This window comes from Manis javanica, chromosome 11 (genome assembly GCF_040802235.1).
Source record: "Manis javanica isolate MJ-LG chromosome 11, MJ_LKY, whole genome shotgun sequence".
Classification (NCBI taxonomy): Eukaryota; Metazoa; Chordata; class Mammalia; order Pholidota; family Manidae; genus Manis; species Manis javanica.
The window spans coordinates 78,510,122-78,529,575 of record NC_133166.1 but is presented as its reverse complement, the minus strand read 5'-3'; the positions used below and the strand labels follow the sequence as shown (position 1 = coordinate 78,529,575).

The following is a 19,454-nucleotide window of genomic DNA, read 5'->3' as shown; positions in this document are numbered from 1 at the left end:
ATAAAGAATAACCATGAGAACATCAGTAATGATGCTACAGCAGAAGAGAACTTGGCCAGACAATGTCAGAAGTCTGACATCTGACAAAAACCAGCCACAGCCCACTGAAGTATAACTCCCTGGAGATGGTTCTGAGGCTGTGAAGAGCATTGAGCCTGGATATATGACTGTGATCTAACCCTATCCACAGAAAGAACATGGATCCTGAATACGGTATGTAATAAAATATGAACCACCTTCATCAAAAATCAGTGGGGGACTTGTTAAAATGCTGACTCCTAAGCTTTAGTATCTAAAAAAAAATTTTTTTTTAAACCTTAAAGTAATATATTTCTCACTTAAAAAGAAAAAAAAAGACCTAGTCTAGATAACAAAAATGATTAAATATTCTAGAATGACCTGAGTAAGGAATACGTAGGACTATCATGAAGAAAACATCTAAACTTTACAGACTTCAAAATCTTTTTAATAAATGGAGACACTCTGGGTCCTGGATCGGAAGACTAAATATTTTAAATATGATCAGTTCATATTCTTCCTTTTCCTGGGAATAGTTCTAGTATTTCCTCAAGTATGATGTTGGTTATTGCTTTCTGACATTTATTATGTTAAGAAAGTTTTCTATCCTCAATTTCTAAAAATCTGGTATCAGTAAATGGCATGAATTTTCAAAAAATTTACTGAGATAGGCATAAAGATTTTTGCCTTTGATTTTCTGACTGATGATTATGAAAATTGCTAACAGATGCTGATCTTGATATGTTCTTTTAAAACGCCACAGGATGTTTATTACATTTTTATGTAGCATTCTTTTTACTACTAATTTCACACACAGGATTGATTTGTAGCTTTTTTTTTTTTTTTCGGTGCTACCTTTGTTGGGCTTTGGTTTCAGAATTATGTTAACTTTTAATTTATTTTTACAATCCCACCACAGAATTATTTTTTTTTATTTTGGTATCTATCTTAACTTTTTAATATAAACTGAATCTCTTTCTTTCTAGGCTCTAGAACAGTTTATATGGCATGGGAGTTACCAGTTTCAGGTTATTCCCTAAATGCAAACTTTTAAATTACACATGATATTAGTAACTTTCATTGTTTTATGATAATATTGATTTTTTTCCATTCTTATATTATTGTCTCCATTTTGTAAATGGGTATAATTATATAGGTGCCCAGAATTGTTCAATGGTTTCTAGCTTTGTTGGTTAGAAATTTAAAACCTTTCAATTATAATATCTATATAAATCATAATTTCCATTAATTACCAAACAAAGCAAGTTTGGATTTATAAGGGGTGCCAAAATTTCTTTTTCCAGGAATTTTACAGCTCTAGCCATGAGTAAATTAGACAATGGATAATTTCTCACTTTAGAGCATTTATAGTACTATCCACATCTAAAAAAACAATAGTGTCAATAGCATTTGTAACAGGTATAGCTTATGAAAAGCAAAGCATGTGTATTAACATTACCCATTTATAACTGTTTCTTTTCCCAACTAGATTTTAGTTCATTGCAATTATAAACATGAAGCCTTTCTATTGTTATATTCAATTATTGCTCATTGATCATTAATTACCATTCATTTTATTTCTGGTATATATTACTCCCAGATCTGCTGGAATGGAGTCAAAGCCACTGCTTCCAATGACATAAACCCCTTTTTCTGCAGCTTTCTCATGATACTTCCGATATATTAGTTCCAGAAACTAAAAAATTCAGGAAAAAAATCTGTATCAGAGCTATATAGAAACATCTAGACCAATATGAAATGATTAAACTTTAAGGACAAAGCAATTAAACTTTGAAATTCTTAACCAATGCGGCTCTGTAATGAAATATTAATTATCAAAATATTTTTCACTTACTCAGCAAATATTTACTGTATACCTACCATGTGCCAGGTGGTGTAGGAGATATGCTGATCAGACTTAATGACACTATTAATTTTTTAGAATGACTTTTAAGTGTAAAATACCTATTATGAAAAATGTAGAAAAATACAAAGAAAGAAAAAAATGATCGCATATCACATTACCCTCATGAACATCATTACATATATCTATGCATATATATAGTTAGAAAGATAGAGTGGTAAGAAAGGGGTGGGATGGGAGAGGGGACTAGTCTGTTCCAATCCTTTGCCTGTTTTTAAAAATATTTTCTTCCTTTTTGAACAGTTTCAGATTTACAGAAAAAAATGAGTAGTAGAGAGTTCCCATGCACCCTGACCCAGTTTCCCCATTATATCATTTACATTGACATTCGTTACAATTAATGAACCAACACTGATATGTCATCATTAACTAATGGCCATACTTTATTTAGATTTCCTTAGTTTTTACCTACTGTCCTTCTGTTGCAGGATCCCATCTAGAATCCTACATTACATTTAGTTGTCATGTCTCCTTAGGCTCCTGTTGGCTGTGACAGTTTCTGACTTCCTTTGTTTTTCGTGACCTTGACAGTTTTGAAAACTGGTCAGGTACTTTGTAGAATGCCCCTCTATTGGGATTTTCTTATGATGATACTGGGGTTATAATTTCTGGGAGAAAGACCCTGGGGTAAAATGTCATTTCATGACATCATTTCAAGGGTACATACTATCAACATGATGTGTCGCTGTTGATGTTGACCTTAATTACCTGGCTGAGGTGTTTGTCATATTTCCCCATTGCAAAGTTGCTCTTTCTCCCCCTTTTCCATACTGTACTCTTGGGAAGGCAGTCACTATATGCAGCCCACAAATAAGGAGTGGGGAGTTATGTTCCCCCTCCTTGAGGATGGAGTAGCTCTATAAATCACATGAAATTCTTCAGCACAGGACATTTGGCTCTTCTCATCTCTTTGTCAATATCCAATTGTGTTATTTGAATCTGACTTGTTGGCGTATAAGAGTTCTTTATATATTCTGGCTCTTTATTAGGTTTTGATATCACTTATATGCTAATTTTATGATATCTTTCACCTTTTTTTTGCTCTGGAGTATTTAAAATAAAAATAGGAATTGTTTTTTTTTTAATCATGTTTCCCACCTCTTATTGAATCAATTTTGCTAATATAGACTTCCCTTGTATTTTCCAGTATACACTGTCAATTGATAAGCTCTGAGTGCATATAACATTGGTGACAGCAATCAGAAGAGGCTACAGGGAGGGACACACAGGTGGAGTAGCTTAGCGCTTACTGACACCACTTTCTGCAGTCAGGCAAACCTGGGCTCGAGGCCTCATCCTCCTGCTTACTGACTGGCTGACTCTGAGCAAGTCAGTTGACCTTCCTAGGCTTCAATTTCATCTGTGCAATAGGCAAGATGATTATTACTTTATAAGAATGTTGAAAAAGTTACTTAAAATGCTTAGCAGTGTTGGGCACATGCTAAGCATTCAATAAATGTTTTTAGGTTGAGAGAGGATTTTACATTCACTTTTCTGTAATGTTGTAAAGGTGTCTGACTTTAAACAAGGAATTCATAAAGACAGTCACAAAGTGAGATTCTGAGAATTACACATACCACACTATTTTAATTAATCCATTCACAACTGCAGTAGCTATAAAAATCAGCACATCCTGTATACCAAGGAATTTAAATGCATAAGGTTTAGAGGAGAAAAAATTTTAAGAAAACTAAAGCTAAGACCTTATCACAGCACTCTCCTTTAGGCTACCTACGGAATACCATCTCTGATCACCAGGGAGCAGGTCATCGACTTCTAAAATGTCTGCAAAATTGCACTAAATGTTTTCCACTTTAATAGAAAGTTATGTTTTTCTGTTTTATTTCTCATTTTACATACCTGAGGCTCTCCACAGATGTCAATATAGCTAGTTCCATTTTCAACACATGCTTTTACTATAGGTTCTCCATAAAATCGATACTGGAGGATAAAGAAAACCAAGTTTACTCTTACTTTGCAAATGTAAATGAAGGAAATACTATTGAGTTATGGAAGTCTGGTCTTGGTTATTAAGAATCAAATAAAGTAGCCAAAAGGTAAACTGAGAAAACATAACTGCACCACACCACCTCTCAGTGTAAATAACAGCAAGTAGGAATTACAGAGGAAAGTGTGCTCACCTCTAACAGAAGACAACATGGAAGTTTTACACTAATGATTCATTTCAGTTGAATTCTGAAGAGTAAGAATTTGCCAGGAAGAAGAAAAATCCAGATAAAGGAAAAAGCATATGTAAAGGAGTAAGAAAGAGGGCTGTGTAAGACTCCAAGAAGGGACTAGAGGTTACCAAAGGGAAAGGGTTGAGGAGGGTAGATGGGGAGAGAGGGAAAAGGGGATTAAGGCGCACTATAATTCACAATCACAATATAGGTAGGTCATGGGGAAGGCAGCACAGCATGGAGAAGACAAGTAATGACTTTACAGCATCTTACTATGCTGATAGTGCCTGCAATAGGGTGGGAGGGACTTGATAAAGTGGGTGAATGTTGAAATGACAATGCTGTTTATGTGAAACCTGCATAAGATTGTACATCGATACCTCAATTAAAAAAACCGGATCAATTAAAAAAAAAGAAAGAAAGAAAGAAAGAAAGAGGGCTGTTTAGGATACTAAACACAGAGCACTGAGACAGGAGTGATAAGAGATGGGTATGGGAAGAAACACCTGGGCCAGACCAGGAAGGAACACTAAGGCCATGCTAACAAGACTGAACTTTATCTCCTCTGGGTTACGGCGCTCTCCTGGAGGATTTTAAACTGGCAAAGATCTATGGAATAAACACATCACTCTGCCTGTGGTACTGGAAAACAAAACTGGTGGCAAGTAAGAAATGATGAAGGGCTAAATAAACTAAGGAAGGACATACTAAGGCTGAAACATACTAAAAGGGCAGAACTGACTGGACTTTCTGATTGGCTGGACGTGGGGGCAGAGCTAATGGTCCTATCAGCCAAACTAAAGAAAAGAGGGTTTGGAAGGGATGAATTTAATGCTGGACAAGCAAATATTCTAAGCCTGTATGATTCTGGGTCTCCCAAATTATTTGTTTGCTCAAATTCAAGGAATTAAAACAAAAATTTTAATGTGTAATAGTTATTACATTAGGATCAGGCCTGTTTCAAAGGAAGCTTTGCTAATTTTTCCCTTTGTGAAGATAGAACAGGGAGAAACACAAAGTCCTCTGTTTTTCTCATTCTTGGCAGCAGAAGATGGAGAAAGGACATCGTCTTTTTCTTGTAGCCTCAAAAAACAGGCAAAGGAACACGTATAAGATGGGGCAATAAATACATTGTTGCAGTTGTAGCTGCATTCATCCCACCGGTTCCTGGACTTGCCATTGGAATGAAGAAGGAGATATCTAAGCTGGCCTGTGCATACAGTAAAACAACAAATTTGACTGGATCTATACTGTTGGAACTCAACCAAGAATTAGGAGAAGTGCAAGTTGCAGTGCTCCAAAATCTTGCAACTATAGACTATCTACTGTTAAAACAACATATGGGATGTGAACAGTTCCCAGGAATGTGTTGTTTTAATTTGTCTGATTTTTCTCAAACTATTCAAATTCAGTTAGACAATATCCATCGTATCATTGATAAGTTTTCACAAATGCCTAGGGTACCTAACTGGTTTTCTTGGTTTCACTGGATATGGCTGGTAATTGTAGATCTGCTTTGGCTATGTAGCTGTATTCCTATTATGTTAATGTGTGTACGCAATTTAATTGGTAGTTTGTTGAAACCTATACATGCTTATGTTACTCTACATGAAGATATGTCAAAGAAATAATCAATCTTCCCATGTTTTCTTCTGTCTGCTACTTCTATAGCTTTTCTTCTTCCTTCCTAATTACAACTCTTAAGTAGAATTTGTGCCTCATATTGAAATTACCAAGTATAATAATTCTTCCAAGTGGTAAAGATACCTCAAGACAAATGCTGGGCATAGAAGCCACAGAGCATAAATCTGCAAAGAAGTAAAAAGCTAACCTTTTCAAAGAATATTGCTTCTCTCTCACTTACCAACTTTACATTTCCCTGTATGGCCCCGGAGACGGGTAAGATTCCTCAAGGGAGGAACAACCTAAGACAGGCACAGTCGCAGGGGGGCCATCAGGTGAGAAATTGGGGATCAACAGAGGTGAGGCTTAGAACCTGACCCCCCCTGTTTTGAGAGAAATCTTCTGCATCCGTGGATATTTTGTTGCCTTTGTCTAGCTTGGATTAATACTTAGTCTATAGGCACAGACCTGATCATCTACATTTGCCCTCTTACAGCACTAATTATGTTTTCTACCTTTATCTTGCATCTACCTACCACTTCAGCATTTTATTAAAAATAATAATAATAATAATAATAAGGGAGAAATGTGGGATTCAAATATAAATCAAGTATAAAAATCAAACGAATAATCATATCTGACTTGAATGTTTATAGTTCATGATGCGTGACCAAAACTGAAAGTTTCTGTGATATGACTGCCCTTGCACTGTTCACCATGTAAGAACTTATTCACTAAGTAAGAACTTGTTCACCATTTAAGAACTTGTTCGTTATGCTTCAGAAGATTGGAGACTGTTGAGAGTTAGGCTTGGGGTTGATTAATGATTGTGCATTGAGTCCCCTATACAGAATTTTATTGTTGTTAACAACCATTTGATCAATAAATATGAGAGATGCCCTCTCAAAAAAAAAAAGATGGGGCAATACAAGGATTGTCCTTTACAAGTAAGTCAAATAGGTGGTCCTCTTGACCTGACTCCATAGCCTCATCCCCACCACCACCCTCCTCCTCCTTAAGAATAGCAAATGATATTTAAATTATTGGGCTGGGAAGTTCTTGTTCCTCCTCTGCCATTAGCCATGTAAAATTACTGAAGCACTTAACTTCTGAAGCGCCATGGTATTATGGAGCAATCAAGGGCTTTCAAGGGAGGAACATCTAAGCTTACACCCTGAATCCATCCTCTACTAGCTGTGTGAATTTATTTACAAATCACTTAAATGGACTATGTTAATATACACTCTAAAATAAATAAAGTTGAGATTAAACAGAAGTCAAGGCTCTTTTTCTTTCTGTAACCAAGGATCAACTTAGGTAATCCTTAAAATTTACACACATCCACTTTGAAACTCATTTAGAGGCCTTCTTGTCTTTCTCTTGGTTATTTTACCCCAGTTTCCTCAGTTGGCCAGTAGTCCACCTGTGTGAGGATCACCTGAGTCATTTGGTAAACATGCTGGTCGCTCAGTTCCACCCCAGATCCCTCCTGATCAGGTTTTCTGGAGTAGACTCCTGTAACACATAATAAATGAGCCTCCCTGATTCTTGCATACATTAGAAGAGGACAATCTCCCCCAAAAAATCTCTGGACTACTCCCTGGACTTCAACCACATGTGCAGGCTGGTGACTTCCAGCCTCATCTCCAGAGCTGCTCACTGATAAGGTTTCCTCATTTGTGATTTCTGTTTGAAAGCTCAGGACCAGCAAGGCACAGAATGTGTGACATGATTCATATATAAACTAATTCTACTCTGGTTTCATTTTCTTTTTTTTTTTTTTCCTCTTTTTAAAAAGTTTTTATTGTAAAATAATACACATACAGAAGAGTACAGGTAATAAAACTATTTATCCATTCAGTGACTCTATGTCTTTTGATTGGTGCATTCAGTCCATTTACATTTAGGGTGGTTATCGATAGGTATGTACTTATTGCCATTTCAGACTTTAGGTTCATGGTTACCAAAGGTTCCAGGTTATTTTCCTTACTATCTAAGAGTCTAACTTAACTCAGTATGCTGTTACAAACACAATCTAAAGGTTCTTTTCTATTTCTCCTCCTTTTTCTTCCTCCTTCATTCTTTATATATTAGGTATCAGATTCTATACTTTTCCTCTATCCCTTGATTGGCTTCGGGGATAGTCAATTTAATTTTGCATTTGCCTCACAATCAGCTGCTCCATCCTCCCTACCATGATTTTACTACCTCTGGTGACAGCTATCCAACCCTCGGAACACTTCCATCTATAGCAGTCCCTCCAAAATAGACTGCAGAGATGGTTTGTGGGAGGTAAACTCTCTCAGCTTTTGCTTATCTGGAAATTGTTTCATCCCTCCTTCAAATTTAAATAATAATCTCACCAGATAAAGTAATCTTGGTTCCAGGACCTTCTACTTCATGGCATTAAATACATCATGCCACTCCCTTCTGGCCTGTAAGGTTTCTGCTGAGAGGTCTGTTGTTAGTCTGATGGGCTTTCCTTTGTATGTGATCTTATTTCTGCCTCTGGCTGCTTTTAACAGTCTGTCCTTATCCTTGATCTTTCCCATTTTAATTACTATGTGTCTTGCTGTTGTCTTCCTTGGGTCCCTTGTGTAGGGGGATCTGTGGATCTCCATGGCCTGAGAGACTATCTCCTTCCCCAGATTGGGGAAGTTTTCAGCAACTACCTCCTCAAAGACACTTTCTATCCTTTTTTCTCTCTCTTCTTCTTCTGGTATCCCTATAATGTGAATATTTGTCCACTTGGATTGGTCACACAGTTCTCTCACTATTCTTTCATTCTCAGCAATCCTTTTTTCTCTCTGTGCCTCAGCTTCTTTGTATTCCTTCTCTACAGTTTCTATTTCATTTATTGTCTCCTCTACCGTATCCAATCTGCTTTTAATACTGTCCATTGTGTTCTTTAATGATTGGATCTCTGACCTAAATTCATTCCTGAGTTCTTGGATGTCTTTCTGTACCTCCATTAAGATGTTGATTATTTTTATTTTGAACTCCCTTTCAGGATAAGTCACAGGTCCATATCATTTAAATCTTTCTTGGGAGTTGTATTAACAATGTTACTCTGGACAGGGTTCCTTTGGCATTTCATGTTTGTATATGGCGCCCTCTAGTGTCCAGAAGCTCTATCCTGGAGCTGCTGAGCCCCTGAAGCAATGTCAGGGGTCCCAGGGGAGCGGTACTGGGGGTAGGAAAGAGCTGTTCCCCGCCTCCTGGCTCCTGTGCCTGTCTCCACTGCCTGAGCCAGTGGGCCAGGCTCACAGGTACAAGTTTTTGTCCCAGAGCAACCAGATATGGATCCCTGCTTTCCACAAGCAGCCGGAATCCCAGTCTCCCCAGGAACTCTGCCTGTATTAACTTTCCAACCCGGTAGTCATGCGAGTCCCATGAAAGCACCATGAAATGTAGGTTTGTGCTCCCAGAGCAGATCTCCAGAGCTAGGTATTCAGCAGTCCCAATCCTTCCACTCCCTCCCTGCTCTGTTTCTCTTCCTCCTGCTGGTGAGCTGGGGTGGGGGAAGGGCTAGGTCCCACGGAGCCACAGCTCTGGTATGTTACCCCGGTGAGGTCTGCTCTTTTCTCCAGGTGTGTGCAGTCTGATGCGTCCTCTTTCCTGTTGCTCTCTCAGGATTAGTTGTGCCAATTAAATTTTCTAATTGTATCCAGTTTTAGGAAGAAGCCTCTGTCTCTCCTCTCAGGCTGCCATCTTTAATCCAAGTCCTCTGGTTTCATTTTCTTGCCTTTTTCTCTTCACCCTGATGTCCTCACTGACTTAAAAAAAAAAATCCACTATATTGTATGTATTTCCTGTCTTAATTCAAGAATATCTAGCAAACTCCTCTGTTTCAGTATGTCCAAAGTCAAATTCATCATCTTTCTCTCAAAGCCTGTTTCTCCTCCTTTACTTCCTAGCATCAGAGACAGTAAAGCATAAGGCTCAAAAGTGTAGGCTCTGGTTCAGACTGCCAGGGTTCCACCTACGATATCTTTTCAGGAAGACTCTGAGACAGTATTGTGAAAATGGCTGAACAGCACAGGGATCTGGAGCATAGGCTTTTGGAGTTAGGCCTCATTTAAATCCAGGCTCTGCAGTCACTAGCTATGTGCTCTTGAGCAAGTGATTTTATCTCTCTAAGCTTTAATTTCTTCATCAGAAAAATCGGTACCAGCACCTACTTCACTGGGTTGTAGTCAGAGTGAAGTAAGAGCTTAGCTTAGCACAGTGCTGGGCACACAGCATTCAGTAAATGTCAGACTTATTCTTTTTTGTTACTATTAATGGCATCACTCTCAGGTGAGAACCCTGGAAGCTGTTTTTGACTCTGCCTGTCCTGGAAGTCACTAAGCTTTATTAAATTAGTTTCCTAATAATATCTCAAGCAAGTCCCCTTCTTCTATACATCCAAATCTGAGTTCATACCCTTGTCACTTCTCATCTAATTTGCTACAAGAGTAACTGGTTTCACTGCAGTCTGCCTAGCCCCATCTCCAAAGAAATAACAAATTATTGTTCTAGAATAAAAATCTGATGTCACCTTTGTTTCTGTCAACTAGATAGACAGTTGTTAAAATCCACCACTAGTTCTCCAGAGGCTATACTATACAGTATAAAGTCCAAAGTTCTTAGCATGTCCCCAAAACATCAGATGTACCACATGCCCCGTCCCCATGACCTGGCATTTCTAAACCTCCTACAATTTCCTGAACATGCTGTTCCTTCACACACAGGTGTTTTTGCTTCTACTACCTGAACTCTCCTGCATTCTGTGACTGGCTAACTCCCAACTCCATGGTCTCAGACTCCTGGTAGTGGGTTAACTTCTCAAGCCTCAACTAGTGAGCTACAGGCCATTTGGCTATTCAGTTTATCTGTGTTACCAACTACAGTAAAGCACTAAAGAGCTCTTTAAAATAATAACAGCTCCTGTGGAAAAAGTATGCATTTTCCTACGCACACAGTCCCCTGTTCCTTACTGTGTTCTATCCTGTCTGGCCCACTTCTCCTTTGGGTAATCTGAGGTTAAGCCTTCTAAACTAACATCCGTGTGCTATTATGTTTTTAGATGTTTACTTAGAACCTTTGCGCTTTTATAAGATAAATGTACAGAGTGATAGTAGCAATCTATGATCTCAGAGGAGACATTGCTCCCCCTTGAAAAGCCAATTAGCTTCCAGGTCAAACTGCAATCCTGCTCTCAACGTCTCCTGTTCTAACCTAGTGAGCTCCTGAGTCAGTGTGCTTACCTCAAGGGGGTACACAAAAAATCTTGAGTGTTAATGGAGTATTATTCAGCCATAAGAAGAAAACAAATCCTACCATTTGCAACAACATGGATGGAGCTAGAGGGTATGATGCTCAGTGAAATAAGTCAGGCGGAAAAAGACAAGTATCAAATGATTTCACTCATCTGTGGAGTATAAGAACAAAGAAAAACCTGAAGGAACAAAACAGCAGCAGACTCACAGAACCCAAGAATGGACTAACAGTTACCAAAGGGAAAGGGACTGGGGAGGATGGGTGGAAAGGGAGGGATAAGGGGGGGGATAAAGGGGCATTACTATTAGCAGACATAATGTAGTGGGGGTACGGGGAGGGCTGTACAACACAGAGAGGACAAGTAGTCATTCTACAGCATCTTACTATGCTGATGGACAGTGACTGTAATGGGGTAAGTGGGGGGGACTTGGTGATGGGGGGAGTCTAGTAAACATAATGTTCCTCATGTAATTGTAGATTAATGATACCAAAATAAAAAAAAAATCTTGAGTGCTGAAGTAAATATTAACACTCTTACTCATGTGAATTTTTATAGGACACACAAAGAAAAAAATAAGGTGTTAATAATAGTTAATACATGAATTGACTAAAGCATGTCAATGGTCATGTGTAGAATATAGGATATAAAAGGTATCCTTAGGGCAGCATGGAAGAATTCCACAACACAGAGAAGGCGACAGTGGACACCCTCATTCATTCAGTCATTTTCAGTACTTTCAACCAAATGCTTGAATACACGTCTGAGTAGTTTTACAGATATCACTGGGTTTTAACTAAATAAATCCTCACAAAATAGACAAGTTAGTAAAAAAAATACCTGCAAAGAAACAAGTTATGACCCCAAACTGGCAAAGTTGACACTTCTATCCCTGGGAGTACCAATTCTGTTAACTTATACAACAAACTGAAAATGAAAACGCAAGTAGAGCTGAGGGAGGAGCAGGTTTTGGGGACAGAAACCTAGAGACTGAGATGCCCACAAACATCAAGAAATCAATTAGCTCTGCCAGTCTGGAGTTTAAGGCGGAGACCCTCACTGGAAACAATGTGGGCATCATCAGCATTTGGGTGATATTAAAGCCATGGCTCTTAAACCATTTGATCACAACCCATGCTAAATCATTCATTTCACACACCAGTTCCAGACACAAGTATTTCTAACTGAAAAAAAAGTTTCAAGAACAAGTATTTACCTGTATTACGGGCAATTCACACTATTTTCTATTCTAGTCTATCCGATTTTTTTCTTTTTAATGCTGAACTTCAACCCACTAAATTGAATTCACAATACATTGTTAAAAAATACTGGCCCAGTTAGAGTTTCTGTTTGGAATCATCAAAAAGTTCTGGAAATAAGATGGTGATGGTTACACAACACTGTAAATGTACTTAAAGCCAATGAAGGGTACACTTAAAAATGGTTAAAATATTTTTTTATTTGTATATTTTACCACAATAATAGTAATTTTTAAAAACAGAGTATAAACAGAGAAGAGTTTCCAAGGCTTGTGCTTGGAGACCTCTGGCATTTGGAGGAGGATAAAAAGATCCAATAGAGACTGAGACACAGCTGGTAAGAGTGGGAAGCTAGGAGAGGGCAAGAATTCAGAAGCCGGACAAAGAAAGGAAAAGTGACCACCCAGAACAAATGCTGTGAGGTTTGATTAAGATGAAGATAGAGAATTGATGACTGGATTTGACAGGATGGTGAGTGTAACAGAGTAGTTTCATTGAAGCAGTAAGATGTATAAAAGCCTGACAAAAGTAGCCTACGACAGAGTAGGTGGCAAGGAAGAAGAGAGTAAGGAAAGAGAATTATTTCAAAGAACTCTTGGTAAAAATGGGACACAGAAAAATGGAGGGGTTGGAGAGGTATGTAGAACTAAGGGTAGTTTTTTTTTAAGGTGGGAGATATAATCATGTATTGGTACATCCACGGAAGTAATCCAGTAAAGAGGGAAATTCTGATAACAAGAACATGTGTAACTGTAAGCATTAAATCTGTGAGTATCATGCCCTGAAGGAGCAGGAGCAGTTTTTCCTTAGATGGAGAGGGAAGGCAGGGTCAGGGTAACGCAGGTAGACAGCCAGGTAGTTCTGGTGGTATGAAGATGAAGAACTTCTCTTTTGACAGCTTATATTATCATAGTAAAAGGAAATAAAATCATCAGATAAGTGTGAAGAACAAGGGATGGGATACAAAAAGCATGAGGAACAAGATGTGGAACTGCTGCTTCAGAGAGGAGGAGAGAGAACAGCCTGGGGAAACAGTGAACGGCTGAAAGCAGAGGCTCCCACGAGGTCTGCAATCCATGGGAAGTAGGACCAGTCAGCACTTTTCTCCAGACACATGGGGTGACTCATGTTCAGGCAGAGAGTAAGCAGAAGACCTGCACTAACCAGGGTTGGGGTCTTTTCAGAGTACTGGGCAGGGGAGGGCAAGGGTGTGTGTGGAAGAGAGTGACTAGCAACAGACCACAGAATCAAAGGCAGTTGAGAATGAGATAAATCTAATATGTAATTTAAACACATTTTCCTTGATAATCAATAAAACATTCTACTTCCATTTAATTCTAGGTGTTTAGTTTTGCCAGTCATGGTGACTTCCTCAGATCAGTATATGTCACCCTGTTACTCTGGCCAAAAGCTTCTCTCTCACATCTAGTGCAATAGCAAAAGCTGGTGGTTCTCCTCTTGAAGTACACTCTTAACTCACTTCTCACCAACTCTACTATTCCCCTATTTGTCTCTTTTCCCTCTCAGACGCTGAAGAACTTCAAAAAACTGTAAACCTGATAAAAACTGAAATCTTGCTTTCAATCATTCAATGACTCTGTCATATTTAAGCAAAAACCCAAACCCTGACTTTGACCTGCCAAAACCTACGACCTAACTTCCACAGAGCTCTCCAGCCTAACTTCCCACCTCTCTGCCCTGCTCGCGGCCCAGCCCACTGCCTTCTCTCACATTCTTCAGTCTCCACAAGCACGAGCTCATCTGGGGGCCTTTGCATCTACTCTTCCCTGGCGCTTCTCTTCAAACACTCATGTGGTTCACCCCCAGCTTCACCCAGGTCTCTACACAGATGTCAGTTCCTCAGAGACCTTCCCTGACTATTTAATAGAGTGGTGTGCCAATCTTTTTACTTCCTTAACCTACTTTATTTTTCTTCAAAGCACTTATCACTACCTACTATTAAACTGTATTTTTCTGTCTCTCCCACTGGACTGTAAGCTCCACAAGGAATTTTCTGTTTTGTTTACCACTATGTCACAGACATCTAACTACTGCTTATATATAATAAACATTCAATAAATACTTTTTGAATAAATGAATGGATCCTTTGTAAGTCTATTTTTGTGCAGTAATACAGGAATATAATTTACAAATAAATAATATATTAGTGGTACATACTCAAATACTTTTTACTTACGAAGCATACAGTAAAAAAAACAAAAAAAAGGCTTGGCAATTACAGCTGTAATTAATAAACTAGCACACATTTCCTGAGCATGGTGTCACTAGACCATCTGTCACTCTCTGTCTCAGGAGATTTTGGTCACATCCAAATTGTGCTTCTCACAAGAAGTGAAAATTCCCCAGATAGGGTTAAGGCCCTGAACCAACTCTTCTGTCCTCTGACCTTATGTTCCCTGGGAATATGAAACATCAGATTCTGCTAGAAATGAATAGATTGCTTGTTCCGACACAGAAAGGGCTGATTACTTACTGGTCCCACACAGTTGAGGACAACTGTTGCCTGTTTAGCCATTTCATCAAGTGAGGCTGGATTAGTGATATCACAAATTATTATTCCAACTTCAGACGTAAGTGTTGGTCTTCCTGAAATAAAAAATAAATCATTTAAAGAGAATCCTGACACAGTGTTAGATCTTTCAGATATTTTTATAGTAATGAGTGATGGCAAATTTACTGGGTACAGTGAAAGCTAACTCCCTCTGAAACAAAAGATAAGATTGTTTTTTCCAATTAATTTTTAAAAGGCTATAAGGAAAATGTAGTTAATACTAAGGGTTACTGAAAAAATTACAAACAAACCTAAAGTAAGCAATGTGTAACTGACAACCCTGTGTAAAATGAGGTTAGTTACTGAGTAGATGATTTCCTAATGTCCTCTCACCAAGGATTATACTATGAAAATAGTTTATCATCAACTGCTAAACAACTACATCTGATAAAACTACTGGGGTAGAGGGAGGCTGCTGACATCAAAGTCATGAGGACAAAAAGACTGGGATAAAAAGCCGTCTAGGTAAGAATACTGACTCATAGTAAATAATTGGAATTAAATGAATCAATAGTGTAATGCAGGTTCCAATGGCTAAGGTGTATTCCCACAAAAATCTGATCTGGGCATTGTGAATGGTAGGTAACTAGGCTGTACTGTACAGTCTTATTGAGCAGGAAAAAGAAATGGAGAAAGAATATACTTTTAATAGTAAAATACTTCTTTCGGAAAAGTAAAGAAAGGCCAAAATGCTCTTAGATCAAGAGTATGTATACTGTTAACTGGCAGCAGGAAGAGCTGCAGGAGAGTCTGGCCAACATGGTGTCTTTTATACATATCCATAAACAAAACAGATTCCACACTCCCACCCATATCAGGGCTCTGCGTGGAATTAGGAGGTGAAATGCCCAGACCCCCAACCGGTGCTATTGTGCGTCTGGGGGGAGACTCGGGCGGAAAATTAATAACCAATGTAAAGGCTCCTGCGTCCTCAATGAAATGTGTCCACGACCGTGAGGGCCGGGTCTGTGTGTCCCAGAACTGGCACAGCAAAGGCCACCGGGGAGATACGGGGAACGAACGCTGAAAGAATAAGCGAGGCCCAACCAGCAGCACAGACCGCGGGTGGAGGGCGGGTCAAGAGAAAGCCTGCGGGACGCCTCGCTCAGGCAAGAACCCGTTCAGCAAGCATTTCCAGAAACGAAGAGGCGGGCGCCCCGCAGCTTATCAGCACGGCTCTCAGGCGTCCCCCCCCAGCTCCAAACGCGGGGCGCAGGGAAGCCTCCCCGGGAAACCTGAGCTCCGCTTTTCGTGCACCCCGGGCCAGGGCGGGCGGCGACGCCACAAACTGCTCTCTGCCTGCTTCCCTCTCGGATCTAGGAAGGGGCCTTGGTTCTTGAATTTGGGGAGCACAGCGAAGCCGGGACTCCTCCGCCCCTTTACCCAGCTTCAGGGCCGCCCTCTCCAGCACGCGTTGCAGCTTCTCCCGAGAGCGGCCAGCCACGGCCCAGGGCAGGCGGGGACCCCGATCCGGGACCAGCTGCTCCCGGGCCACCTCCTCGGTCACGAACTGGCCGGTAAAGCCGGAGGCGCCGACCACCACCAGGTGGAAAGGCCTCTGGTTGGTCGCCATAACTAGCCCACAGCGAGCTGCCGTCCGGGAAGGGCTGAGTCCAGGGCGCCTGCGCCTCAGGCAGCAGCTCCAGCTCCGCTCGCAGCAACCGCCGCCGCGTAGACCGCCGCGCGCGCGCCGAGCTCCTGAAGGCCCGCGCGCCCACGCCCCGCCTCGTACCCACGCCTCGCCCCGCCCCGAGGCCCGCCCACCGTCCTGGGCCGCCCGGGGTTGCCCGGGGTTCTCGGCGCAGAAGAGGCGCGGGGAAAGCCTTTGCGACACAGCTCCTGCGAGCAGAGGGTTGCGCACGCTCCGAGACCTGCTGCTTGTTCTCCGGCCGCGTCGGCCGCGGGCCGGGTCGGGGCCAACGGCTCACCCCGTCGCAGGCCCTCGTGCCGCGCCGCCCTCGGTGCTGGCGACACCTGGTCACGGTGGGCAGCAAGAACTCAGAGCAGCCTAGCATTTGAGCCGTGAGGCAACGGGTCTGGTGGGCCAGGAAACCCTCAAATGCAAAAGAAAATCAGTTTCTTGAGCAGGGATGTTCTTATGTCCAAACACTTTAATGTAACTGAGTGACTGAATTAGTAAATACATAAATGAATGGGGAGAAGAGACAGATCTGCCGGGACAGCGGAATTCCAAATAATTACATAATGACTGCCGCCTCCTCGAGAGGAGCTTAACTCCCTCCCTTTTGAATACACGCTTTGCTTAGAGACTTGTTTCCAGAGAGGACTCTGTGAAGAGGGGGAAGGAGACAGCTTTACAGTGGAGAACCTGGCAAACTCTACCTCAGCCCAGCGATTAAGGCGCCATCATCAATGAGAAGTCATGGTGAAAGCATCTGCCCTTGATGCGGTGGGATGAGGATGACACTTCAGCTCTGCGGTCTTCCTCCCAGCACCCATAACCTCAGTCTAGCCATGACAAGTGTTCTACAAAACACCTGACCAGTACTCCTCAAAACTGTCAGGGTCATTGAAAACAAGGACGGTCTGAAACCGTCACAGAGAGGAGCCTAAAGAGCTATGCTGATGTATTAGTTAATGATAACGAAACAGCATTCGTTTCTTAGTTGAGACAAAGGCACCATGGTATATTGATGTTAACAATAGGCAAAACTGGCGAGGGGTGAAAGGGAATGCTCTGTACTGTCTAAAATTATTCTAAAATAAAAAAATATTTTAAAAACCATGTGTGGATAAAAACAACTTTCTATAAAAGATGACGATGTGAGAGGAGAGACAGAGCCTTCCTCCTAAAACTGGATACAATTAGAAAATACAGTTGGCGCAACTAATCCTGAGAGAGGAACAGGAAAGAGGACAGCGCCAGACTGCATACACCTGGAGAAATGAGCAGACCTCACCAAATGGGGTAACTTACCAGAGCTGTGGCTTGGAGGGACCTGAGCCCTTCCCCCACCCCAGCTCACCGGCTGGAGGAAGAGGAACTGAGCACGGAGGGAGTGGAAGGCTTGGGACTGCTGAATACCTAGCTCCAGAGATCTGTGCTGGGAGCACAAACTTACATTTCATGGTGCTTTCATCATCCTCTTCTGATTACAGGGTTGGAAAGCTGGGACAGGCAGAGTTCCTGGGGAGACTGGGATTCCGGCTGCTTGTGGAAAGCAGGGATCCATATCTGGCTGCTCTGGGACAAAAGCTTATATCTGTCTGCTTGGCCCACTGGTTCAGGCAGTGGAGACAGGCACAGCAGCCGGGAAGCAGGGAACAGCTCTTCCTCCCCCCAGGCACCAATACCACTCCCCTGTGACCTCTAACATTGCTTCAGGGGCTGAGCAGCTCCAGAGTAGAGCTTCTGGACACTAGAGTGCGCCATATACAAATATGAAAGGCCAAAGAAACCTGGTCCAGAGTAAAATTATTAATACAACTCTCGAGAAAGACTTAAATGATATGGACCTTGTGACTTATCCTGAAAGGGAGTTCAAGATAAAAATCACAAACATGCTAATGGAGGTACAGAAAGACATCCAAGAACTCAGGAACGAATTCAGGTCAGAGATCCAATCGCTGAAGAGCACGATGGAGGGTTTTAAAAGCAGGTTGGATACTGTGGAGGAGACGATAAATGAAATAGAAACTAGAGAGAAGGAATAGAAAGAAGCTGAGGCACAGAGAGAAAAAAGGATCGCTGAGAATGAAAGAATATTGAGAGAACTGTATGACCAATCCAAATGGACAAATATTCACATTATAGGGATACCAGAAGAAGAAGAGAGAGAGAAAGGGATAGAAAGTGTCTATGAGGAGGTAGTTGCTGAAAACTTCCCTAACCTGGGGAAGGAGATAGTCTCTCAGGCCATGGAGATCCACAGATCTCCCAACACAAGGATACAAGGAAGACAACACCAAGACATATAGTAATTAAAATGGCAAAGATCAAGGATAAGGACAGACTGCTAAAAGCAGCCAGAGACAGAAATAAGATCACATACAAATGAAAGCCATCAGGCTAACATCAGACTTAGCAGAAACCTTACAGGCCAGAAGGGAGTGGCATGATGTATTTAATGCCATGAAGCAGAAGGGCCTGGAACCAAGATTACTTTATCTGGCAAGATTATCATTTAAATTTAAAGAAGGGCTTAAACAATTTCCAGATAAGCAAAAGCTGAGAGAATTTACCTCCCACAGACCATCTCTACAGTCTATTTTGGAGGGACTGCTATAGACAGAAGTGTTCCTAAGGTTGAATAGCTGTCACCAGAGGTAATAAAACAACAGTTAAGAAAGTAGAACAGCTAATTACTAAGCAAATGTAAAATTAAATTAACTATCCCCAAAGTCAATCAAGGGATAGACAAAAGAATACAGAATATGATACCTAATATATAAATAATAGAGGAGGAAGAAAAAGGAGGAGAAACAGAAAAGAACCGTTAGATTGTGTTTGTAACAGCATACTAAGTGAGATAAGTTAGACTCTTAGATACTAAGGAAATTAACCTTGAACCTTTGGTAACCATGACTCTAAAGCCAGCAATGGCAATAAGTACATACCTATCAATAATCACCCTAAATGTAAATGCGCTGAATGCAC

At 40.9% G+C, this 19,454-nt stretch overlaps 1 protein-coding gene across 1 annotated transcript in view; it reads right to left on the bottom strand.

The window, feature by feature from the left end:
* The window catches only part of SCCPDH (saccharopine dehydrogenase (putative)), a 36,066-nt gene extending 19,523 nt beyond the window's left edge, over positions 1-16,543 (bottom strand). Inside the window, exons 1-4 of the mRNA XM_017673761.3 lie at positions 16,220-16,543; positions 14,759-14,871; positions 3,803-3,883; positions 1,585-1,714 (exon numbers count right to left, since the gene is read on the bottom strand). Coding sequence (XP_017529250.2) covers positions 1,585-1,714; positions 3,803-3,883; positions 14,759-14,871; positions 16,220-16,409 — 514 coding nt within the window. The 5' untranslated portion in view covers positions 16,410-16,543. The remainder of the gene's footprint in view (positions 1-1,584; positions 1,715-3,802; positions 3,884-14,758; positions 14,872-16,219) is intronic.
* Between the last annotated feature and the right edge of the window lie 2,911 nt (positions 16,544-19,454).